This window comes from Leishmania mexicana, chromosome 15, assembly GCF_000234665.1.
Source record: "Leishmania mexicana MHOM/GT/2001/U1103 complete genome, chromosome 15".
Taxonomy (NCBI): Eukaryota; Euglenozoa; class Kinetoplastea; order Trypanosomatida; family Trypanosomatidae; genus Leishmania; species Leishmania mexicana.
The window spans coordinates 128,058-151,212 of NC_018319.1; the positions used below are offsets into that span (position 1 = coordinate 128,058).

Sequence of the window (23,155 nt, forward strand, 5' to 3'; positions counted from 1 at the left end):
CTGGACTTGCTTCTTGGACGTTTTTGTGTCCTTTTCTCTCAGGGGGCCCGCCTCCGCCCTCCGACTCTCTCTCCCCCGACCTGTCAACTTGCGCTGCAGATGTTGCCGTACGCTATTCGGCAGATTGTGTGGATGCTCACCAGCGCCCTGCAGCTAATCTACGCGCTCAGCACAGGGGTGGTGTGGGTGATGCAGATGTTGCGGTTTTTCGTCTACGGCGCGTGCGTTGGGGTGTGCTTTATCTCGCACTGGTGGTGGTACCTGACGTCGCCGAACATTATTCGCCGCGTGTCGTACCGCTCCTCCGAGAAGACGAAGTGGCGCAACATCTTGCGCGTGTTGGAGGCAGAGGGTGTGGACCTGCGTGAGGCGCTGCGCAAGGACTCCATCGCGCAAGCAACGCAGTCATCACAGCAGATCCAGCGACCATCGTCCCCAGCCGCGGCGGCGCGTCGTCGACGCCGTCTAGCGACTGCCCCTGCCGCTGGGCAGCAGAATGGAGCATCCAGAGACTGCAGTGACAGTCTGCCGCACACGGTCGACGGTGAAGTCGATGATCGTTCTCTCTCACAGCTGCATAATCCCTCCCCCTTCTCCACTCTGCGATGTTGGGAAGCCTCTGGCAGCGGGTATGGCCAGCGCACGTCCCTTGGCATCAGCAGCGAGCCTTTAGGCCGTGACTCCGACAGCTACGATGAGGTCAGCTTCGTATCCTCGTCTTCGCAGCACCGCCGCCGCCCAACACCATCGCGCTCGACGCTGATCAGACCATGCCACGGCGGCACCGAAGCCTCCACGAGCGGCCCGCCCGGCGCCACAGCGCTTGAGCGACTGATGGGCGCCGTCACGTGCAACCTAAACCCGGCTGACGGCTCCGCCATGCGTAGCTTGCCGCTGCGACAGCGGCAGGATGTCCACAGCAGCCCTTCCGTGACTGCCACGGCAGGCGCCAAGGCACACGGCAGTTCGTCATCGAGCGGCGGAACAGAAACCCAGCCTCGCAAGCCTCGGCGTAATGCAGCTGTCGACGAGGCTGCCGTCCTCCGCGCAGCGCCGGCGGACAGCACAGAAGAGCAGATGAGTGGGTGCAGACTGCGCGGTAGCCCGCAGCGCATGCAGGGGTACGAAGGTCGCCCTGTGTACTACAAGACGCTACCCAAGGTGAACCCCTCGAGCGATCCAATGCTGCGAGATGTGCTTGCCGCCTTTCAGGAGGCGGAGGCGTCGGACGTGACGGTGGGGCCCTCACAACCCGGCCACCAGTCAGGGCCACATCCGCGACGCCAGCCCGCGGGCGCAGCAGCGAGGCGGCTGCGTCGGCGAAGTGGGGCACCGCCGCCACAGTGCCGCGGGAAAGCTGCGCGCGAACCGCTTGTACAACCGCAGCGCAAGCCGCATGCCCTCACGTTCTCCAAAGAAAACCTCTTTGCCGAACTTGACGAGGAGGACGAGGAGGATCGCATGAACCTGCACAACCGGGCTACCGTCGACATCGTCCTGCCGGCGCCGTTGGACGCCATCATGAAGACGCTCGAGTACACCCAGCAGAGCCACCGGCTGCGCCGCAAGCGCTTTCCCATTGTGATCGACGTTTCGGGGGTGGTGTGGATCATCGGCAGCCACCTCTGGAGCACCATGATAGCGCGGGTGCTGGCACAGCGTGGCTACGTTGTCTTCTGCCCCGACTACCGCAACTTCCCGCAGACGACGATGGAGGGCATGACGCTGGACATCTCGGACGCCATCGCGTGGGTGCTGAACAACGCGGAGCGCTACAACGGCGACCTGAACAATGTGACGCTGATTGGGCAGTCCGCCGGTGCGCACCTGACAATGATGTCGCTGCTGTCGCAGGCGCAGCTCTCCGCGTACCGGCACAACGCCGAGAAGGGCATCCACGAAGGCGTTCCACCGCCGTCAGACGTCGCCTACAACGTCCCTCGGTACAACCCGCGTGAGTCGATTCACCGCTACGTCGGCCTCAGCGGTATGTACAACATCGAAGGTCTCGTGGATCACTTCCAGGCCGCGGGCCTCACCACCCCGGTGCTGTACCAGATCGCTGGCGGCCGGGACCAACTAGCGCGCTACTCCATCCACGCCTACTTCGACGACCGCCGCGGCGGCGACACCGGCGAGGTGCTGCCGGACAACATCTTCGACTTTTTCCCACAGCGCATGTTCTTTGTGCACGGCGACGCGGACAAGAGCGCGCCCGTCACGGAGAGCGCGTCTCTCGTCGGAATGATGCGAGCGGCACAGGAACGCTACACGCTGCGGCGCAGTGCATGCAACGAGGAGGCGCGGCGTCACGCACAACGCAGTCGTCGTCTGTTGCCGGGAGCCTTGGCTGCCGCAGCCGGTGAAGTGAAGAGCAGCAGCACGGCCACAGCAGTCGGTGGCTTCCCAAGTACATTGACGGGATTGCCGTCGCGGCGTGCCGTGGTGGCGGACTTCGATGCGGCGGGCTCGGCAGAAGCCGCGACGACTACCGAACAGGCGTTTGGCGCAGCCGTGGGGTTGGCCGACAACCAGGAGATCGTCTTCGTCCACAGTGATGACCTTGCGGACACCGGTGCAGCACCGTACGCGGCGCAGCAGCAGCAGCAGTACTCCTACGGGGCAGGGGTGTCTCGTGTTTCGATTCTGTCGCTGGCGACCATCAGCCCCATCATCCCACCCTCACGCGAGGACCGCCCTCAGCCGCCGGTGGAGCTTGGCTTTCTCGTCATCCCTGGCGGTCGACACTCGGACGCTTTCGTGGATGAGTGCATCGCGGCGGGTCGCAGCTGCTGCGTTGACTTCCTGTGCGACTACGAGTCGACGATCGACTTCCAAGGCAGCGCCTCGGAGCCGGGCTCGCACGGGCCCAACGTCGAGGGCGCCAGTGGGAGTTCCCTCGGTGACTCGGTGTGGACCTCATCCTTGTCGGCGGGGGACAGGGTGGCACACTTGTGGGCGCATGCGCCAGAGATGAACGTGATGCCTGACGCGGTGTTGCCGCTTGCCGTGCCCTACGAAGATCGCTCGCTGCCACTGCGACTGTGCACAGTGATCTGTCCATTCTAAGCGTGCACATAACCCCTCCCCCACACACATGCACCACCACCATCCCTCCCCGTGTCCGCCGCTGCTGTGATTTGGCTCTCCATGGTGTCGAAGTCACGAATATGCATGCATAGGATGGGTTGGTCACGTGCGTGGGCATGTGTGTGCCTGTCCGCATCGACGAAGGGGAGCCGACGCGGCACACGCGTGGAAGACGGCGCGCCGGCGTCCCTCGACGCTAGAGGGCCGATGTCATCAAAACGCTAAAGAAAGATTCGCTTTATGTGTAGCTCAGTTTTAACGGGAGCAGAACAGCGCGTGCGTTGCTCCGTGCGTTGCTCCGTGCGTTGCTCCGCGCATGCGTGATTTATTTATTTCCATCAGTGCGAGACAGATATGAGAGATGCCCCGAAGACAACAGGGAAAGGCGCTTCGCGGACGATCACGGCGGAGTCGCACACAACCCAGCCGGAGGAACCCAAGTGCCACCCGCACGGATGAACACAAAGGTCCGTCATCAGCGTCCACAGCAGCGCCCGGCGCCACGATGATGGTCTCGTGGGGCTGGGAGGCGATCGCGGCGCTATCAAGCCGTCATTCGACTGGTGGGGTTCCTATGCCAGACACGCACCCATACACACATGCGCACATCATCCTCCATACACAAGGCTGCACAGCTCAAGTGCCCGCCAAAACTTCACTTCTGCGTCTTGTCTCCCCCCCCTCGTCCTCCGGTCTCGCCTCGCATTGCCGTGCTGCCGTCGGCTCGGCCGACTCACTGGCCTCCCGTCAGTGATGTAAGTAATCCCTCCTGCGCCACGTACAGGCCCACGCCCAGATAGACGCATACACACGCGTGCGGGGCGAACCCTTTGGGGAGCGTGCCCCTGTGCCTGAGACAAGACGGAGAGGCGCATGTCCCCGACACCCAAACAACACAACGCAGCACCACCTCTGCTTGAGTCTCCGTCATCGACCGCATATCTTTATCTCAAACCTCCCCCCCCCCTGTCCGAAGACCCATCAGTGCTGCCGCGACGCTTGCCCTTGTGGCCACCACCTGACTCATCAGCCTCTCACCCACTGTTGTGGAGCGCCCCGTATGTCCAGCGAGGTCAAGGAGCTGCTGGCGCGACACCAGCGCAGGTTTGCCGTGTACGAGGAGTTTCTTCGGACCGACAGCAAGACGCCGCCGCCGAGGTCGCCGAGCCCACAGCAGCAACAGCAGCGCCGGACAGCCCCAAGCGAAACCGTGCTGGCCACGCACAATGTCGGTGGGGGTGATTTCGATTATATCCGTGGCTCGAGCGCTGGCGACCACGACGTGGAACGCGTAGAGAGATCGCGTGACAGCGGCGGGCATGCGGGGTCAGCTGCGCGCGCCCCCAAGATAACGATGTCATCCGCGACATCGGTAGCGGATGTGGCTCGGGCCATCGCAGCGCATGGAAGCCCGGTGGGGCCCACCCGCTCGTATGCGAGCGTCCCAGTCGGTACGCCGCCGTCGTGGCAGCGGCGCTCCACCTCGCGGTCGCTGTGCCATGCGCATACCACTGCGGCGGCAACGTCGGCAGCTCGTCAGCGCACTTTTGCTGGCGAGCACGATGACATCGACTACCTTATCGGTGAGCGGCTGCGCTCGGCGGGGCGGTACCGGTTAGCGTCGACGCCGGACGCCACATACATCAAGTCACAGGCGTGGGCACTGCGGCGCGATCAGGTAAAAGAAGCCATGCGCCGCGAGCAGGAAGATGCGAAGCTCATGGAGTGTACCTTTCGGCCACAGCTTGGACCCGCGGCGATGGAGAGCACCCGTGATGCGGAAGCCGTATCGAACGGTAGTGGCGGCCACAGTCCCGACGTCAGGGCGGCGGAGGTCTCCGTGACGAAGGGCCCTGGCGTTTCGCAGCACCTTGCACGTCTGGAGGAGGCGCGCCGGCACCGCCGGGAGGCAGAGGCGCGCCTTAACAGCAGTAACACACATCACTGGACAAGTCGGCTGACGGTGCCACACGAGTTTCAACTAGGGCTCCGAGTTGGCGAGTCGATCCCGTCACTGCGCAAGCCCTACATGCCGATCACCAGCCTTGGCAGTCGTCGCCGTACTGCCACCTCGCTGCAGAGAGATGAAGCAGAAGAGGTCGTGAAGCGCGCGTCAGCTGCGCAGAGGCAACGGTCCTTCTCATCAGCGTCTCCCTCCCATCTTGGGGACCGTTGCGGCAGCTGCGTGCGGTCGTTGTTGCCTACCACGACGGATGCGGCGAAGCGCCCGGTGAACGGCGAGCAGAAGTGGCCGCGACGGCAAGAGGGGGTACCGCGGACGAGGAAGCGATTCTTTTCCTCGAGGACGATAATACCGGATGTGGCACACGGCGAGGCATCTGCCGTGGAGCCGCAGCACTCATGCCTCGACGCGGGCGCACGAGACATGGTGTGCCGTCTAACGGACCAGCTGACGCACAAGGATGCGGTCATCCAAGAGCAAGTAGAAAACCTGGAACGGCTGCACTGCGAGCTGGATGCGGCGATGGAGACACTGCACCAGATAGCATCTCTTGGAACTCCATGCTGAGGTCACCACCGCAAGCACCCACATGCGGGCATCTGTATGGGTGTACGCATCCGCAGGACCGCACGGGGTGGGCCTCGCCTTTTTCCCGCTCTCGTTGCCGTTGGATGCGTCGTCTCGCGCTCCCTCGCTGCTTGCTTCCCTCGCTTAGATCTGTTTGCTGTTGTTGCTGTGAAGCACCCGCTGTACTGTCCCCGCGCGTGGGCGCCCTTCGCATGATGTGGAGCGCACCACCTCCTCCTCTCTCAACCCTTTTTTTCGTCCTTGCCTTTCGCGGTTTCCGCGCTCCGCGACGACGACTCCTGCAGTCTCAGAGGTGCGTGTGCGTGTGCGTCGATCCCCGTCCTTCCTCCCTCGTCCTCTCGCCGTACCCACTTCTGCTTGCTATCGCGCGGCGCCCTCCCCCCCTCCTCCACACGCACACTGCTGATGCTGTTCTTCCGCCCTTACGCCTCTTCTCCACCCACTCACCTTCCACACTCTCTCTCTCTAACACGTGCGGAGCGGTGCAGAGAAAGTGGTGCGCCGGCGCAGAACATTATCTGCCGTGTGGCAACGCGCCATGACACATGGGGGCTCCCCTTGACGTTCTCTCTGGTGGCGGGGGCGCATCGCTGCTCCGGCTGGCGGCGCGCGCGGGTGCTCGACGCCGACGCCAGCACAGCTGCTGCGCACCGTCTCTGCTCGTCACATTTTTAGCTCTTGCGTTCCTGAGCGCTGTCCGTGTCAGCGCCATCAAGGACGCCTTTGAACAGGTGCCAAACGCCTTTCGCACCACCAACACCACCGTACGCGCCGTCTACGAGGCGACCCAGCTCACCAGTGCTGACGCTATGCGGAGCAGCCTGCGTCCGCTTCGCAGCGACTCCTACGTGCTCTGCATCACCAACGGCGGCGGCGTCAGTGGTGGTGCGGCGAACAGAATCTCGACTGCAGTCGGCCTCATCGCGCAGGCGTGGTGCACCGGGAATGGAAAGGGCATTCTTATCAAGCAGTCCGTTTATTGGTGTACGCTGGCCTCGCCTGGCCTCCAGCTGATCGACTCGTCGATGGTAAGCAGTCGCGCACTCTTATGGGACTGTCTTACCTACTCATGCGACATGGAGAACACGATCGTGGCGCACGCGGCTGTGAACGCGTCCAGCAGCCCGGCAGACGTGACCTACACGTCGCCGCTTCCAGCCGTTGGCGGCCTCGGCGTTTCCATGCCCTGTTGCGGCTCCACGAACAGCACGTTCGTGCTCTACATGACGCGGGGCCTACTGGTCCAGGCCGCTACCTTGCCCGTGACAGCCTTGAACAACGAGGCCGCGGCGCTCTACAGCGCCTTCCTAGACGCAGAAAGCGCACGCGATCCGCTCAGCAAGCGCAGCAACAAGAGCAGCAGCAGCGGCGGTAGCGGAGGAGCACCCCGCTCATCGCAGCCCGCCTCCGCCGCCACGGCAGCATCGCAGGCAGTCCGCGCGGAAGCCGTGGCCGCCAAGGACGTAGTCAACGCTCCATCCAGGTCGAAGGAGATGGACTTCTGCCTGGTGCGGCAGCTCCCGCCTTCTTTCTACGTCAGTAGTGCTCGCTCAGACCGCGGCGATGGCGGCGCCGTCTTCGCTGTGGACGCGTCCATCTGCGGCACCGATATCAGTGATCGCATCAACGAGCAGGACGCCACGCTTCTCATGCGCGGCTATACGGCGGTGCTGACGACGGCAGAGGGGGTGGAGGCACTTTCGTTTCCCAAGGAGCTTATCGTGGGCATCGCGTCGTGGATCGCCTCCACCCAGCGCAACGCCTCCTGCAACGACGACCCCAAGCAGAGCCTGCTGCGCGCGGAGGGGTGCTGCAAGTGGGGCTGGAACGCAAGCCAGGCCACCGCTTACCGGACCGGCGAGTACCTCGAGTGCTTTTTCGATACCTCGGTGCTCGCGTACCTGCCGCCGCTCGTGCTGTCTGTGCGCAACGAGTCCATCGTGAGCACGGCCGAAACAAACAGTACGTGCAGCATCGCGCTGCAGCTCAGCTCGTGTGTGAGCCCAGACGGCAACGGCCTTCGCTTCTACTCCACCGGGTCGCTCGTTGAAGAGCTAAATCGCCACAGGCACTCCTTGACAGGCTTTCACGAGCCGGCGATCGTGGTGGGGGTGCAGCAGCTGCGCGGCGCCACCGTCGCCGTGACACGGAGTGCAAGGATCGCTAAGTGGCTCGTCGGTGCCTCCGATGCAGGGTACAACCTAGCGCTGCTGTACCTGGCAGTGCCGCGCGGGACGGCGGTTGCATCGGATGTGAGCGTGGCTGGCGCCTTGTGCGTCGCCAAGGCTGTGTGCAGCGCGAAGCACACGTTTTACGCATCGCTAAACCGGTGCGCCTATGTGCCCTGCACGCGTGTGTTCTTCTACTCCTTTAACGCCGACACGTTCACCTGCACCCCGCGCACTGCCTACGTCAGCATCTTCGTCGCTCTGTGTGTTGCACTGCTCGTTACCGAAAGCGTTGTGCTGCAACTCCGTCACAGGACGGAGTTGGCCAAAGCGGAGCACATGAGGCTGTTGTCGCAGGTGCAGCGGCGCAACATATAGACGAAATGATGCTACTGGGCGTGTGCGGGCGTCGTTGCTTGCTCACCTCATTTTTTTTCCGGTTTCCCCTTCGCTGTGCGTGTGTGCATGACGTCCATCTCACCTCATGCGAACGATCACGTCTCTCACACTCACTCACGCTGTCTGTCTGCCCCCTCCCCCTCCCCCGGGTTGCTGTTCCCTGTGTGTGCTCGTGAGCGGGGTGCGGTCCGACGCACAGACGACCAGACACGCCCCCCCCAGAGAGAGGGAAAGAGAATGGAGCGCAGTATCAGTGAGCCGCCACCGCCACTCCACACACCATCGTGAGCTCAGCCCCTCTCCTTCTACTCCTCGCTGCCCCTCGCTACATGTATACATGCACCTATCCATTCGGTCGCTGATAGTCCGCGTGTGGGGTATGTCGGGACGCCGTCGTCGCCGCAAGACGTCCCGTGTTGACCACACACAGACAGGTAGGCGGACAAGATCCGCGGGCACACTCGCACCCTCCATCTCTCTGTCTGTGTGTGAGTGTGTGTGTGTGTCTGTGTGTGTGCATGCATGTCTCTCCCTCCCACCCTCTGCCGACCTTCCTCGTGTGTCTCCGGCTTGCGTGCTCTCGCGCTTTCTCTTCCGCCGACGCACCTCTCCATACCTACACTTGGCAGTCCTTCATGGCTGCTGCTTCCTCCGCCACCACCGCGGTTGAACCAGGAGACCGCTACCTCACCCGTGATCCCTGCTGCCTAGAGTGCTGTCACCGAAACAGTGGTGCGTTAGTAGCGCCCCTAGCCGGATCACTCGAGCACGGTGCCGCCACCTGCGGAGATGCAGTGCTTACCTTTCCGTCAGCCGCTGCAGCGGACCGCAACGTAGCGTGGATTGCGGTGAGGCCGTACAGCTACCTCTTCCGCGCACCAGCGAAGGGTCGGTGGCTGGGCCGCGGTCTTCTGGAGCTCTTCCTGCAGGAGTTTGCCTTCGTACCCTTCGATACCACTGCCACCGCCGCGACAGTGCCGTTGCCGTTGGCGCGGGAGCTCGCATCCGCCGACACAACCTCCGGCACTATCCGCTCTGCAGTGGTGCCACTTCTGCTACAGCGGCGAGCGGCGTCGATGTTGCCGTCAAGCACCACATCCCCGTTGCCCTCAACATGTATCAGCGGCGGCGCCACACTCGACCGTCGATTTACCCTCCCCGCGTACATAGAGGAGCTGTGCGAGGGCGTGCTTTGGCTGCGCGACCGAGAGGCGGAGTGCCGGGCGGTGGGGCGCCGCTACCGAAAGGCCCTCATCGACGTTGTGGCACGCGCCCAACGCAGCCACCTCAGCCCCGGCAGCGCAGATGGCGGCGCTCGTGAAAGAGGCGACAGTGGTGCGCTTGGCGTGCAGCCGTATCCGCCGCCGCCGCAGCAGATGGGTGTACCTCCTCAAGCGACTGCGCCAGCAGCCACACTTTGCGCGATCCCGATCAGCGAGACGAGCGCGACGCCAAGCGAGTGGGCTGCGTGGTGCCGCACAGTTCTGTGGCTGGCGGAGTTGCCCTCCGAGGCCGAAGTCGACGTGCTGTTGCCGCGCATGCTGCTGGCCGCATCTACATCGCCATCTGGAGACAGCACCGTTGCGCAGGTAACTGATGGGGCGCACACCGCGAGCGCCGCTGTCGTCCGTGCACCTCCCCCGCCACTTCTCTCGCTTCAGCAGAGGGACGTGGTATGTCACCGTGTGTGGCGTCGCGAAGGACGCATGTTCGCGCAGCCGCCGCTGGAGATCATCCGCTGCGACGTGGCCGCGACTTTCTCTACCGTGTCTCCTGCGGCGCATTGCAGGGCACCGGCGTCCGTGGCAAAGACGCTTGCCATGATCGTGGTAAGTAAGCCGCCAGGGCTGCCGGTGCACCCCTCCGGGTGCTACCGAAAGAATTCGGTGACGAGCATCCTTGAAGACGTGCTGGGCGGTGGAGGTGACGGCGATGCGCGCCGCCTCTACCGCATCGAGGAGCACTACGCCGGCACGGCGACGGGCGGCACGCTGTCGCATCGGCCGTACGCCTCCGTTGTTCACAGGAAGGGCGGCTTTGAGCTCATTCGTGTGTGGCTGCGGCGCACTCCGTGCGCAAGGGACGCTAGCGCAGCCGTCGCTGGCGGCTCTTCGTCCTCCATCGCCTCTGTCGATGAAACTGGCGTGACTGCCGAGGACTGGGCAGTGCTCAAGGCCCTCTTCATGCGCGAACGCGAGGCGACGACGCAACGGGCTCAGCCGAGCAATCCACAAGAGGACGCGGGTGCAGGTCGCCACGACGTTATCGCCCTCGCAGCGGAGACGGGACGGCGCGTGAAGCGTCCGCGCGATGTCGAGGGCGGCGACGCGGCAGCTGCTGTTCCGCCCTCGTACACGATGAAGGCCTTCGTCGTGCATCGACTCGACGCGGCCACCAGCGGTGTACTCCTCTTGGGGTTGAACAGCCATACGGCACGGCGCACGGCGGCAGCCATTGCGAGCAAGGCTCTCCAGGGAGGCAGCGAGGACGACGACGATGAAAGTGCCTCGAACGGCAATGTGCGTGGGGGAGACGACGTACGGGACGGCGCTGGCTCGGAGACCCCGCCTCCACCGCTACCAGCGCCATCGTCGCACAAAGTGTATTGCGCACGAGTGCACGGCCGAGTAGACCTCGAGAGCCTTGCACGCCAGCAGCATCATTGCGTCCTTCACACCCCATCGCCGCTGACGCAACGCGCGAGCAATGGGCTTGGGGCACCTGGCGCTGCTGTTGCAACAGCTGACACGAGCAGCGCGGCACGAGACAACGCTGCTGCCGAGCTCCTTGTCCGTCGACCCATCGGGTGCCTGGATCACCACAACAGCCTGTACTGGTCGCCGGATGCCGCCGTCACAGACTCGTGGCAGCGGCACCAGGCAGACGTCAAACACCAGCAACAGCAAGCATGCGAGCTGCGCAACAGCTCGCCCTCGGGCGGACGAGGCAAGACAGGTCGCACGCCAGAGGCTGTTGCGGCTAAGCATGAGCACATGCGTCAGCTTACGCGAGGTGGCAGAGCGGCCTCGGTTGGCGCGCTGGCTTCAGCTCTGCAACCTGTGAGCGACGTTGGAGCAGCTCCGCCGGCACGAGAGACGTCGACGGCTCGTTCGGATACCTCCAGCCGTGTGCAGCAGTACTTGCAGACGCTTCGCTCGGCCAAAACAGCGTTAAAGGTGATGCACTACGACCAAGCCACCGATCAGACAGTGGTGAAGTGCACCCTAGGCACGGGTCGCACGCATCAGCTACGCGTCCACCTCGCCTCTCTCGGACACCCGATTGTGCACGACAGCAAGTACATCGCCTTGGAGGCGCACATGCGCAACTTGGCCAAAGAGGGCAAGCACGGCCCGGCAGAGAGCAGCGAGGCGACCGCGGCCACCAGCATCCCCCGCGCGCCTCTCGCTTCGGAGGCTTCGCTTGCTTGCTTCTACAAAAGCCGTGCTGCTGTCGCCAACTCTGAGGTTGGTGGTGGCACTGCCGCAGCCGGTGCTGCGCTGGGGGATTGGTGGCAGCCGGAGGTCTTCGCAGAGAGCAGAAGCGCGCGCGGCTGCATATGCCCGGAGGCCATCGATCTGCATGCTTGGCAGTACACGCTCACTTACGACGACGGCGAGCTTGTGTCCGTTGAAGTGCCGCTGCCCTCGTGGGCACACTAAAAGAGGCGTCGATGATCTGTAGTGGACCCGTCTCGGTTCTCCGGCAACACGCCGGTGCGCATGCCGCTCGTCAGCGCCTTCTGCCGCTGTCGCTGAGGCTGGCTACCGGGCCGGTTAGCGCAGTGGTCATGGCGTCGAGTAGGAAGGCTCTTCTCATAGCTGCCTCCGACCCTTATCACCGTAAGAAACATGCGCACACACACGAAGAAAGCGAGATGCCAGTCAAGCGCTGTCTCTGCTGCTCCTATTCTCTTCTCTCGGACGTTGTGTCGCGCGGCATGCCCCGTGCGCGTGCACCGCCTCCACACTTGTGTTGTGCGCCTCTCGACGATCAGCGCACGCACGTACATACACGTGTGCGTGTGTGTGTGTGTGTGTTGATGCTGTGACGAACTCTCTTCTCCATCCCATGCGCTCACACCTCTCGCTCTCGTCTCTCCCTCTCCTCTCGCGTCGGTCTTTCTGCTGCCGCTGCTGCGCCCCCCCCCCCCTTCCACCCGCCACGCCACGGCACGGAACGGTGACTCCGGGCGTGGCCGCGCACCTTTGCGACTTCCGCCTCATACGCGCATACGCGTGGTCCTGTGCGCTGCGCTTATCTTCTCCCCCTCCCCCTCCGCCCATCTCCCGGCCGGTGTCCTACTGCCCCTGTGGAAGCATACGTACCCGCGCCCCACTGTGTGTGTCCGAGATCACAATGACAACCGCGCAACTCGCCTGCACGTACGCCGCGCTCATCCTCAGCGCGTCCGGCAAGACCGATGCCGACTCTATCTGCGCCGTGACGAAGGCCGCTGGCGTCGAGGTGAGCCACGGCATGGCCGCCGCCTTTGCCAACGCCCTCGCCTCCGTCAACGTGAGCGAGGTGCTTGGCAGCATCAGCTTTGGCGGTGCGGCCGCTGGTGGCCCTGCTGCCCCCGCTGCCGCTGCTGCGAGCGGCGCGGCCCCGGCTGCGGCGGCCGCGAAGGAGGAGCCCGAGGAGGAGGCAGACGACGACATGGGCTTTGGTCTGTTCGACTAAGCTCTTCGGATCGCAGCGAGAGAGAGTGCGCACGTGCGTGCGTGTCGCGGGCTTCTCCTTTTACGTCTCGTGCTTTTGTGTGTGCATCACTTTTTTTTATTTTTAAACGGCCCACTTTGAGCAAAACCCAAGCAAGACGAGCGAGCGTCACGCAGGCAGACGACAGACAGAGCGGGCGGGCGGGCGGAAAGGACACGGACGCACAGCTGCACCTCAAATCGTCATTCCGCTCGAGCCTTCATCTCCAGCTCTCTCACCTCTGATGAAACGGCGTCAATGCACTCGGTGCCGCCTCCTTGCCAGTGCCGCGCCTGGCATGTGTATATGTGTGGGTGGGTGAGTGCTCCACACTCGTCTTACGTGTGCACGACGGCGGGTAAGGGTGGGTATGGGCCCATTTTGGTAGCACCGGGCAATGTGCACGTTGCTCGGCAACGTAGGGCCAAGAGAGGATATGGTAGGAACGGCGTATAGCTTGAAGGAGGTGCTCTCCGCCACCACCACCCCACCCCGCTTCCAGTCCTGACCCCACCCAGTCACCGCACCGCAACTCTCGTACCATTGACGCAAACATCTCGCCTCCCTCGCTCTCGGTCTCTCTTGCCGCCAACGCACTTTTGCATGGCGCATCACGCCATGCATTCATCTTCGCACGCTTGGCCCTGTGCGCTGCGCTTATCTTCTCCCCCTCCCCCTCCGCCCATCTCCCGGCCGGTGTCCTACTGCCCCTGTGGAAGCATACGTACCCGCGCCCCACTGTGTGTGTCCGAGATCACAATGACAACCGCGCAACTCGCCTGCACGTACGCCGCGCTCATCCTCAGCGCGTCCGGCAAGACCGATGCCGACTCTATCTGCGCCGTGACGAAGGCCGCTGGCGTCGAGGTGAGCCACGGCATGGCCGCCGCCTTTGCCAACGCCCTCGCCTCCGTCAACGTGAGCGAGGTGCTTGGCAGCATCAGCTTTGGCGGTGCGGCCGCTGGTGGCCCTGCTGCCCCCGCTGCCGCTGCTGCGAGCGGCGCGGCCCCGGCTGCGGCGGCCGCGAAGGAGGAGCCCGAGGAGGAGGCAGACGACGACATGGGCTTTGGTCTGTTCGACTAAGCTCTTCGGATCGCAGCGAGAGAGAGTGCGCACGTGCGTGCGTGCGGGTGTGTGTGCACAGGTGCACGCGTAAGTGTAGCATGGGCTCTCACTACGGTCACTCGCTTGCTGTCCGCATCCACCCTCCCCCCTCTCCTCCCCTCACTCCGCCGCACGCATCGCACGCATGTGGCAGACGCGCGGTCTTTTGTTCCCGCCTCATGCTGTTTTCCTTTATTATTTACCTCTACAGTTGATTTATAGTCGCACGCCATCAACGGCACGTCTCGGGCCCTGCGCCGCCGCCGTACGCGTGCGTGCGTGTCGCTGGCACCTTCGAGAGCGGAAAAAGAGGGAGACAAGGGTAGCAGCAGCAGCAGCAGGCTGCGCTGCAGCTCCGCGTGCGGCTCCCCGTTTCTGTGTCTCCTCTGGGGAGCGCATAGACGAACACGCGCACGCATTCGTGCACCCGTCTGCCTCCGCCTCGGTCAGTGCTAGCAGTGTGCTTGCACGGTTGCGTGCACGAGGCCCACCCATCCCCCCCCCTCCCACCCGTGTTAAGGCTGCTTGGCACTTCTCTTGACTCTCGTCCACCATCTGTCCACGCACGCACGCGCCACCCCTCCTTCTCCTCTTCTTCAGGAATACCCAGTGCACCGAGATATCACCATACGTGCACATCAACCCCACCGCACCGCACCTCTGCAGGCGCAAAGGAGGAGAACACAAATCTCTGGCAAGGGCCTTCGCCGAGTACACACAACAGCGCTGAGGCTTTCCTTTCCACCGCACCTCGTCTCAGCGATGGAGGCGGGAGCAGAGGCCGCAGCAACGTCGGCGGCTGCGTCAAGGCCGCCGACGGTACCCCGTTCCGGCAGGAATACTCGCCGCGTGCTTGTCTTGTATCTAGGGGGAACCATCGGCATGAAGAAGAACGCCGAAGGCGCGCTGGAGCCCGTCGCCGGATACCTGACCGAGCAGATGCGCGAGATGCGAGAGCTGAGGGAGAGCTCCGAAATCTCGCCATTCGACATCATCGAGTACGACGAGCTTCTCGACAGCAGTGACATGAGCGCCGGCGACTACTGCCGCATCGCCGCGGATATACAGGTGCACTACGACGAGTACGACGGTTTCCTCATCGCCCACGGCACGGACACGATGCACTACACGGCGAGCGCACTTTCGTTCCTTCTGTGCAACCTTGACAAGCCGGTGATCGTGACAGGGGCAATGGTGGCGCTGGCGGAGCCGTACAACGATGCGCGCCGCAACGTGGTGATCGGCATGATGATCGCATCGAACCCCAAGATTTGCGAGGTGTGCATCTTCTTCAACGACAGCCTGTTTCGCGGCAACCGGTGCAACAAGGTCTACCATACCTACGGCGCCTTCCGCTCTCTCAACTACCCGGCGCTTGGCGTTCTGGGGGCTACCGATTTTGTGCTGAAGGAGGAGCACCTGCTCCTGCAACCGATGGGCGCCTTGAAGATTATGTCGGACATGCGTGGACGCGTGGGCTGCTACCCGATCGACCCCGAGGCCGATGTGGACACCCTCCTCACAGTGCTGGAGCAGAAGCGGCCAAGGTCGCCTCCCTGCACCTTCTCCGTCACGGCAGCACCCTCGACAGACGACAACGACGGCACGCAGAAGCCTCTGCTGGATGCTGTGCTGCTGTCTCTCAACGGTGTTGGTAGCGTGCATGGCATCGTGGCGGAGCAGCTGCAGCGAATCGTCGCAGTTGCGCACAAGTACAATATCGTTGTCTGCGCTGTGGTGCGTGATATCAGCGGCACGCTGAACCCGTCCGAGGTCCAGCGCCTGCACGCCATCTCGCCCGAGATCGTGTACCTCAACGACATGTGCGCCTCCGCTGCGGAGGTGAAGCTCATGTACCTGTTCGGCAAAGGGCTCAGCCCTGCAAAGGTAGCCGCTGCCATGACGCAGAATCTTCGAGGCGAGATCACCCCGCTATTTGAATCACATGCCAAGCTGTGAGGACTGGCTGAGCAAGAAGGAGAGGGTGCGACGGAGGAGGAGAATCGCGAGACTGGGGTGGGGTGGGGTGGGTGGGTTCCGCAGCCATCTCCGCGCCTCCCCCCCCCCCGTTGAGCTGCAGCCGCGCACGGGCAGACGGTGAGATGACGAGGAAGCTGTATGCATATGTGTGCTCGTTTTTCAGACAGGAGAGGGGAGGGGGGCATCCGCGATGTGCACATGTGTCTCGCAGCGTCAATGACGGGTTGTCACCGATACACCCACGCACACGCACACACTGCACAGACTGTCCTCGCTTGTTCCTCGCCATCTTCCTGGCGCTCTCGTGAATGCTAGACATCCAGCAACCGAAGACAACACACAACACACACACACAGAATCAGCTTGCACGCAGGTGTGCATGTTTATGTGTGTGGGGGGAGGCCTCCCAGCAGCATGCAAAACACCGCTGTGCTCTCTTCCCCTCTCTCTGTCCCTCTGCCGTGTTTTGTGTCTGCGGAACCACCCCACCAATACCCCCCCCCCTCTTTTCCAGCAACCATCATCGCACTGCGACGCGCTGCCAGTCCGTCAACCTTTACACACGCACGCACGCACGCATCCCCAACCCTCCTCTCTCAGCGCCGTCCTTCCGTCATCGTGACAGCAGCCGGCGCAGCCACGCACACACACACACACACACATACCCAATCCCTCTCCTTGCTAGCTCCTCGCTCTTCTTCCCGCACCGGTACGCTGCAGCGGCACTACCGCGCGGTCTGCCAGCGATCATGACGCACGAGTTTCGCTCACTGTTTCTCCCTCTCGCAGAGGAGGAGCAGGCCGTCTTTGCGGATTTCTTCCCGACTCTTGTGGCCTCGAGCACCTCCATCCAAGACGGCGCGGCAGGGGATCCCTCGTTGCAGGCGCCGGCCTCAGCAGTACTCGACCCATCTAACTCCGCCTGGGCGACCTCCTCCCACTCCTCTGGGGAGTATGGCAACCCACCCGAGGCTGGGCGCGGGGCCGCAACGGACGCCCAGACTCGGTGCGGTGCACCCTTACGCTCTCTTGTGTTCGCCATTGGAAGCGCCAGAGCCGACGCGGTCATCGTTGTCTTGCGCAGGGGCGACGTCGTCCTCTACGGACTCGACCGACTGCACACGCCACCTTACGAGAAGTGCCGCATCCGGCCCCTCCCTACAACGCAACAGCTAATGGCGGCGCGCGAGAACGCCCGCAGGTGCAGTAATGCTGACGGGGCAGCGAGTGCCAGAAGCCGAGCGGATATCAGCGGCAGCGGGGGTCTCGCCGGCTCTCGCAGCGTCGGTAACGGCGGGGCGGAGGCGACCTGTGCAACGCTGCTGCCGTTGCACATCGCCTATTGCTGCCGTATTCCCCTCTCCGCCTCCCTCACCTCCGCCACGCCGCCGTCTGGGGGACCGCGCCGCGGCGGCGGTTCACGCGAGGAAAAAGACGAGGACGTCATGTACCTCCGCGGCATCGTGGGCAGCAGCGATGGTCGTGTCAGCCTCTTCTCCGACACGTCCTACACGCTAAGCTTCGCGGCGCATGACATCCCAGTCGCGCAGGTGGACGCGGTTCTACTGCCGCCCTGCACACTGGATGGGTGCGTGTCAACGAATGCCACCCCTACAACCTCAGCGCGTGGCGCCAACACCCACGCGGTACCTTCTGGTGAGCCGGGGTCCCCTACGTCACCGCAGCGGCAAGAGCGCTTGGCGCGCGCCACGCAGCGCCTTGGCCTTGTCACCAGCGGCACCGACGGCGTGGTGCTCCTCTGGCGGCGTCTGGGAAACTCGATGAGCCCCATTGTGGTGGTCCGTTCCTCCACCTTCTCCAGTCGCGTCGCCTACGCCGTGCACCACCCCTCCGCCCTGTCGGCACTGCTGTCGTCGCGGGCGCCGGCATCCCAGCTCGAGGCCGCCACCGATGCCGAGCTGTCGTGCCCGCCGTCGTGTCTGCTGCACGCCGCGACCTCCACAAGCCATACCCTGCGTGTTCGACAGCTCGCCTCCATCTCGCCAAACCCGACAGGCACGTCCCTGTCCTCGGCCGCACGTCGCGAGTCGGTGGAGGAGGCAGCCCCCACCTCCATGAGCGTCGCACTGCCGGGCTCGTGGTCGGCGACCGTGACCGCGATCGCCACGCACGACAGCGTCACCCTCGTCGCCATGGGTGCGTCCCTGCTCTCCCTCGTCAAATTGAGCCCGCGCTCTGCTGCGCGTGTGTGGAAGGCAGCGGAGAGCATCACGCAGCTCGTGCTGGTTGACACCGTGGCGCTGGCCGTGTGTGCTCGCAGTGGCACCGTCCATGTACTCACTATCCACCCCGACACCGGACAGGTCGTGCGCCAGCGCGTCTATTACAGCTACAAAAACCGCGCCATCCACCACACCAGCCTGCATGTGGGGTCGCTCCTCATGACGATCGTTGACGTCTGCGGATCGACGGAGCTCGTCCAGCTGCCAGTGGATGTGCTGCTACCGTGCGACGTGCGACCGCTCCGTGGCGAGTATACATGCGGCGACGCGGCACACGTGAACCTACTCGCCTCGATGGCCGCTCTGCGGGCGAAGGTGTGCATTGAAGCCGTCAAGGGTGGCAGCGACGGTGGTGTCCGTGGGAGTGTTACAGCGAACGAGGTGGAGGTGATCGGAGGGGCCTCCTCCATGTACGAGGCGAACACCGCATTGGATCAGCTGAATGAACGGCTGCTGCTCGCGCGCTACGCGGTGCCGGAGGAGTGCGACAAGTTCATGAGCGCCAACGCGCACGTCTTCTGAGGGTGGAGCGTATGAGGCATGCTCGTGGAACCGGGGAAGCGAAGTGGGCACGGTCCTTGTACGAGTGCAGCTTGGCCTCTGCGCACGCACACACAAACACATGTACTGGGCATTCAGCCGTACCGTGTCCTCCTCATCCTTATTACCCACCCCCGGCAAGTTGCCCCACCGCCGCCCATCGTTCGGTCCGTCGCCGTGCCCGCGTCTTCCGTTACACGCTTATGCTGTTTCTCTTGCACTGCACAGACACACGCACACGCCCTACACCCCTGCCGCCACCGCCTCTGCTTCTGCTGATGCTGCTGGGAACTTCGGAAGGAACATCACGCGTGAGCACCACTTGGAGCGGTGTCGACACACACACACACACATACACGCAGGCTTCAGCACCTCGTCGCCCCTCTCGCCTTCTCATGCCGCGCTCTTGTCGTTGTCTCTGCATCCCTTTCTCCTGCTCACTGTCCGTCGCTGCGAGTTGGGCACACAGTGCACTGCCAGGCACGCTCGCACGTGTCCACTCACCCATCCCCGTCTTCTCTCCCCTTCTTCGGCCCTCGCCGCATGCGCACACGGACTACGCGCGTGTAGGGGTGCACTCATACCTCACAGCCGCCGCCCCCGTCACCACCACCACCACCACCCTCTTCTCCGTCGCGCTCCGCCCGCTTCCGCGGCGACAGAACAGCGAAGGCAAGAACGGGAGAGATGTGGCGGCGCAGTCTTTTCATATTTGCCCCGAGCATCCCGCGAAGTGTCTGGGACCCGGCGCACTACAATGAGAACTGGGTGGACAGCTACAGCACCAGCATTGCCGACCGCCGACACTGGCCAGCGAAGAAGTGGTCCATCGGCCTCGAGCCCCGCACCCCTCGTGATTGGCTGCGCTTCTCTTACCGAAACCTCGCCTACGCCTACAACGGCGCGCTGCGTGCCTGCGCGACGTTTCCAGAGATGCTCGTCTACTACAAAGAGATGAAGCAGCGCGGGGTCAAGGTGGACGTGGACACGCTGAACGCGCTGCTCTCCCGCGCGGCGCGGTACGAGCACATCCAAGTCGATGATGTCTTTCTTCTCTTCGACGAACTCATCGCCCTCGGTGCCCGCCCGGATATTGCGTCCGTGGAGACGCTGCACACGGTGCTCGAGCACGCCGCGCATCAGCCGCCGGAGTGGTGTGAGACACGCCGTCGTCAGCTGGTGGAGCTGTACCAGTACCTTGCCTTGGAGGAGATCGAGCGCCTCGCCCCGCATCGCGTCGATGCGTTGCTGTCTGCGCAGATCGCACGTCTGCGAGGAAACCTCAAGCAGCTCAACGCGAGTCTCAGCCCGTCCGTGTACCGGCGCTACTTTGCGGTCATCGACCTCGGTGAGACACTGATCCAGGAAGTCCACAACTTCTTGTGGGAGTACGTCGGGGCCGATCACGCCGCGATGGATGTGCCGTCGCTGCAGCTTCGCATCCCCTTCGTGGCTTCCGTGATGAAGCGGCCACTGGCGACGGCGGACCCTGCCGAGGTGAAGGCAACCGACTTCGAGGACACGGACGTGTGTAGCGTCATACTTGCCGCGGTGGAGCGCTGCGTTGACAGGGACTTCCACGACAGCCGGCCTGTGTCTGAGCGACGCATGTATCTCGCCTTGCTGACCATGCTCACCTCCAGTGGCGTCCTGTACTCAGCCGATCTCATGGCGCAGATGATGGATGTTGTGAAGTACTCGCGCGACGATCGTGGACGTGACCGCGATGCGCAGCGGCTGCTGCGGTACGCCTTGCGCGGGTCCTCGGCAGCCAACGACGCCGCTTACCGCGAGCTGTGGAGGGCTGTGGCGCCTCCTGTGGATGCGCGGGTGGTGGGACGGTACCTGGCAAGCAGGGACCCGTGGTCACCGGTGCGCATCTGCTACGACCACAGTTCTCAATTTCGAGCGTTCCCGGCGCTGCAGCAGATCACCAAGAGCCAAAGCAGCAGCAGCACCGACTCGCCAGCGGCAGCGGCGTCGACGGCCGCCGGGGCAGGCAGCTCCTCCACCGCTGCGGCGGCCGCCGAACCAAAAGACGCGTTAGAAGGCGTGAGCGCCAGCCTCCCCCCCAGCACCGTTGCCGCCAAGACGGCGGAGGCGCTGCAGCAGCGCTGGGACGATGTGCGCAAGTTGATCGAAATCACGGGCGTTCTCAAGGTGGGCGAGGGTCTGACGAGTGCAAGAACCGGCTCCGCCGCGCCAACGCAGGAGGCGGCGCAGCAGGCGATGGAGGTCTTCACCGGCGCTGCGGTGTTCCTGCGCGGGGTGGCCACGGGCTGCCGCTACGGTGAATTGGCGGACGCGCTAGCCATTCAAGCAGTAGGAGATGGGCAACAGCAGCAGCGCCACGCGTCACGTGCGACACCGCTCGGAGGAGCAGCAGCCACACCAGGCGCCGCGCGCAGCAGCAGCGGTAATGCGAGCACAGGGCTGTACGCCGGCGACCTTGACTTTGATGCCTGGCAGCGACTCCTGCCGTGCGTGCAGCAGCTGCGTCAGGACATGGAGCAGTTCATGGCTCAGCAGTATGAGATGCATGGTCTGCAGGTGGAGCCGGAGTTCGAGTGCTGGGAGGCTATGCTCGTGGTACTGCGCTGCATCTTGGACTTCTGCCTTGTGCACACGCAGCACTACGGCCGTGCGGCTGGCGGTGGCATGGCGGAGAATCTGTTTCAGGAGTCGGCGCAGCTGCGCGCGCAGTTGGTGGAGGAAAGCCGCACCCGCTTCAATGGCCGCATGCGCATCTTGTGGCTGCAGGAGGTGTAGGCTGTTAGTCTGTAAAACCACTGCTGCTGTGGTGGCGACGTGGGGCGCATTCACGTACTTGCCAGGGCCACCGACGGAGCGCGCGCACACTCCACCGCCATCCCTTGGCTTCCCTTTTTACGTGTGTGTATGTTTTGATAACGCTCAGTGGCGATGATGATGATCGCGCGTGTGCTAAATATCTCTCGGTGCGTGCGTGCGTGCGTGTGTGCAGAGCACATCTCCTCCGCCCATGCGGAACCCTCCACCCTGTGCTGCGGGCCCCTTCGTTGATTAAAGCGGACCTTGCCGCTCTACGTGTTATCTGTACTGCCCCCTCCCCTCCCAGTCTCCCTCACCTGTGCATAACGCCGTGTCGAAAGAAATATGGGCGGGGGGCTGCGGAGGGAAGCGCTGACAATGATGCGCGCATGCACAGACGCTCGCCCACCCATACGCGTCTCGAGGATTCACCCGCGACCCCCTTCACTCCCTCTCCCATCCTCTGTCTCTTGCTATCCGCCTACGTACTCGTGCTCTACACACAGCGAGCTTGTGTGTTGTGGCACCCCTCCTCCCCCCTCCCCGCCATCTCTCTTAGCGCACGCGCTATGAGCTATGTCCCGCGTGCACCGATGCGGACGTTGGCCGCCAAAGTTGTTGCTGGGCCGCCACCGCTATCGACGCAGGAGGCGATGCCCGGTGGGATGCCTGGGATGCCGTTCTCTCCTTTGGGCACGAACGGCCCGGACATGACGCAGCTGATGCGCTACCTCCCCACCATCATGAAGCTGGCGAGTCAGGTTCCCGGGGTCCTTCTCGGATTCCTTGTGACGATGGTGTACATGCTCATGGTGGTGTGCCGAAAAAGCTTCACGGAAACCGTGTCGCCGGTCGCCGGCTTCCATATCTTTGTACTGTTCCTGCTTCGTGAGCTGATCGAGCCCTGGAAGCAAGGGCAGGCGCGCGCACAGGCGGCACGCGCCCGTGAGGCGCAGCGGCGCTCCTTTACGACGGACATCGCCATGCAGTATCGTGGGACGCTTGACTGAGTGAGTGAGAGGAGGGTGCGCGTGTGCTTGTCTTGGCTGTGTGTTCGCCTGTTGTGTGGGTATGTGTGTGCCCACAGGTGGTGGGATGTGAGCAAGACGCACGAGGCGTCTGCGCGGCTGATTGCCCCCCCCCCTCCCCACCACCACCATCACATCGAAGATAGGGCAGCCTCCACGGGGGCGGCACCCTCTTCCGCAGAAGACACGATTACCGAAAGCGCTGGCATCGCCTCATGCATTGGAGGCTGGCGAATGTCTGCGCTGTGGTGTGGTGTGGTGCTGCTTCTTCTCCACCCCTCCCCCAAACTCCGACCGCGGCGCTCAGCATCCCTGGCTCATACGTGCCACAGGGGCGCATGTCTTTCAAGGCACGCTTCACTTTCTCGCCCGCCCCCTTCCTCCCTCTGTCGTTGTACTGTCGCATGCGATTTGGGTAGGGCACCGACACCGGCGGAGGGGAGGAGGTCAATGCCGCAGCGCATAGGTGTACCCACGAAACGGCAAACCATCACACACATCGCACCTCCCTTCGCCTCTCTCATTTTTCCTCCTCGCGCGCAGCTGTGGGTCGGGCGAGAG

General features: G+C 63.6%; 10 protein-coding genes across 10 annotated transcripts; all 10 read left to right on the plus strand.

Annotated features, from left to right (window-relative positions):
• Positions 1–99: 99 nt before the first annotated feature.
• On the plus strand, positions 100–3,069 carry LMXM_15_0330 (conserved hypothetical protein; the record flags this gene model as incomplete). The annotated part of the gene is made up of 1 exon (XM_003873513.1): positions 100–3,069. The coding sequence occupies one exon, from the start codon at positions 100–102 to the stop codon at positions 3,067–3,069; it is 2,970 nt and encodes a 989-aa protein (XP_003873562.1).
• A 1,081-nt stretch (positions 3,070–4,150) lies between these two features.
• LMXM_15_0340 (conserved hypothetical protein) lies at positions 4,151–5,620 on the plus strand (the record flags this gene model as incomplete). The annotated part of the gene is made up of 1 exon (XM_003873514.1): positions 4,151–5,620. The coding sequence occupies one exon, from the start codon at positions 4,151–4,153 to the stop codon at positions 5,618–5,620; it is 1,470 nt and encodes a 489-aa protein (XP_003873563.1).
• Positions 5,621–6,186: 566 nt separating this feature from the next.
• Positions 6,187–8,187, plus strand: LMXM_15_0350 (conserved hypothetical protein; the record flags this gene model as incomplete). Its single annotated transcript, XM_003873515.1, has 1 exon — positions 6,187–8,187. One exon carries the CDS (start codon positions 6,187–6,189, stop codon positions 8,185–8,187), a length of 2,001 nt encoding a protein of 666 aa, XP_003873564.1.
• Positions 8,188–8,726: 539 nt separating this feature from the next.
• On the plus strand, positions 8,727–11,870 carry LMXM_15_0360 (conserved hypothetical protein; the record flags this gene model as incomplete). The annotated part of the gene is made up of 1 exon (XM_003873516.1): positions 8,727–11,870. One exon carries the CDS (start codon positions 8,727–8,729, stop codon positions 11,868–11,870), a length of 3,144 nt encoding a protein of 1,047 aa, XP_003873565.1.
• A 697-nt stretch (positions 11,871–12,567) lies between these two features.
• Positions 12,568–12,891, plus strand: LMXM_15_0370 (putative 60S acidic ribosomal protein; the record flags this gene model as incomplete). Its single annotated transcript, XM_003873517.1, has 1 exon — positions 12,568–12,891. One exon carries the CDS (start codon positions 12,568–12,570, stop codon positions 12,889–12,891), a length of 324 nt encoding a protein of 107 aa, XP_003873566.1.
• A 777-nt stretch (positions 12,892–13,668) lies between these two features.
• On the plus strand, positions 13,669–13,992 carry LMXM_15_0380 (putative 60S acidic ribosomal protein; the record flags this gene model as incomplete). Its single annotated transcript, XM_003873518.1, has 1 exon — positions 13,669–13,992. The coding sequence occupies one exon, from the start codon at positions 13,669–13,671 to the stop codon at positions 13,990–13,992; it is 324 nt and encodes a 107-aa protein (XP_003873567.1).
• Positions 13,993–14,775: 783 nt separating this feature from the next.
• LMXM_15_0390 (cytoplasmic l-asparaginase i-like protein) lies at positions 14,776–15,972 on the plus strand (the record flags this gene model as incomplete). Its single annotated transcript, XM_003873519.1, has 1 exon — positions 14,776–15,972. One exon carries the CDS (start codon positions 14,776–14,778, stop codon positions 15,970–15,972), a length of 1,197 nt encoding a protein of 398 aa, XP_003873568.1.
• A 770-nt stretch (positions 15,973–16,742) lies between these two features.
• Positions 16,743–18,758, plus strand: LMXM_15_0400 (conserved hypothetical protein; the record flags this gene model as incomplete). The annotated part of the gene is made up of 1 exon (XM_003873520.1): positions 16,743–18,758. One exon carries the CDS (start codon positions 16,743–16,745, stop codon positions 18,756–18,758), a length of 2,016 nt encoding a protein of 671 aa, XP_003873569.1.
• Positions 18,759–19,463: 705 nt separating this feature from the next.
• Positions 19,464–21,545, plus strand: LMXM_15_0410 (conserved hypothetical protein; the record flags this gene model as incomplete). Its single annotated transcript, XM_003873521.1, has 1 exon — positions 19,464–21,545. The coding sequence occupies one exon, from the start codon at positions 19,464–19,466 to the stop codon at positions 21,543–21,545; it is 2,082 nt and encodes a 693-aa protein (XP_003873570.1).
• A 590-nt stretch (positions 21,546–22,135) lies between these two features.
• On the plus strand, positions 22,136–22,576 carry LMXM_15_0420 (conserved hypothetical protein; the record flags this gene model as incomplete). Its single annotated transcript, XM_003873522.1, has 1 exon — positions 22,136–22,576. The coding sequence occupies one exon, from the start codon at positions 22,136–22,138 to the stop codon at positions 22,574–22,576; it is 441 nt and encodes a 146-aa protein (XP_003873571.1).
• Positions 22,577–23,155: the final 579 nt, after the last annotated feature.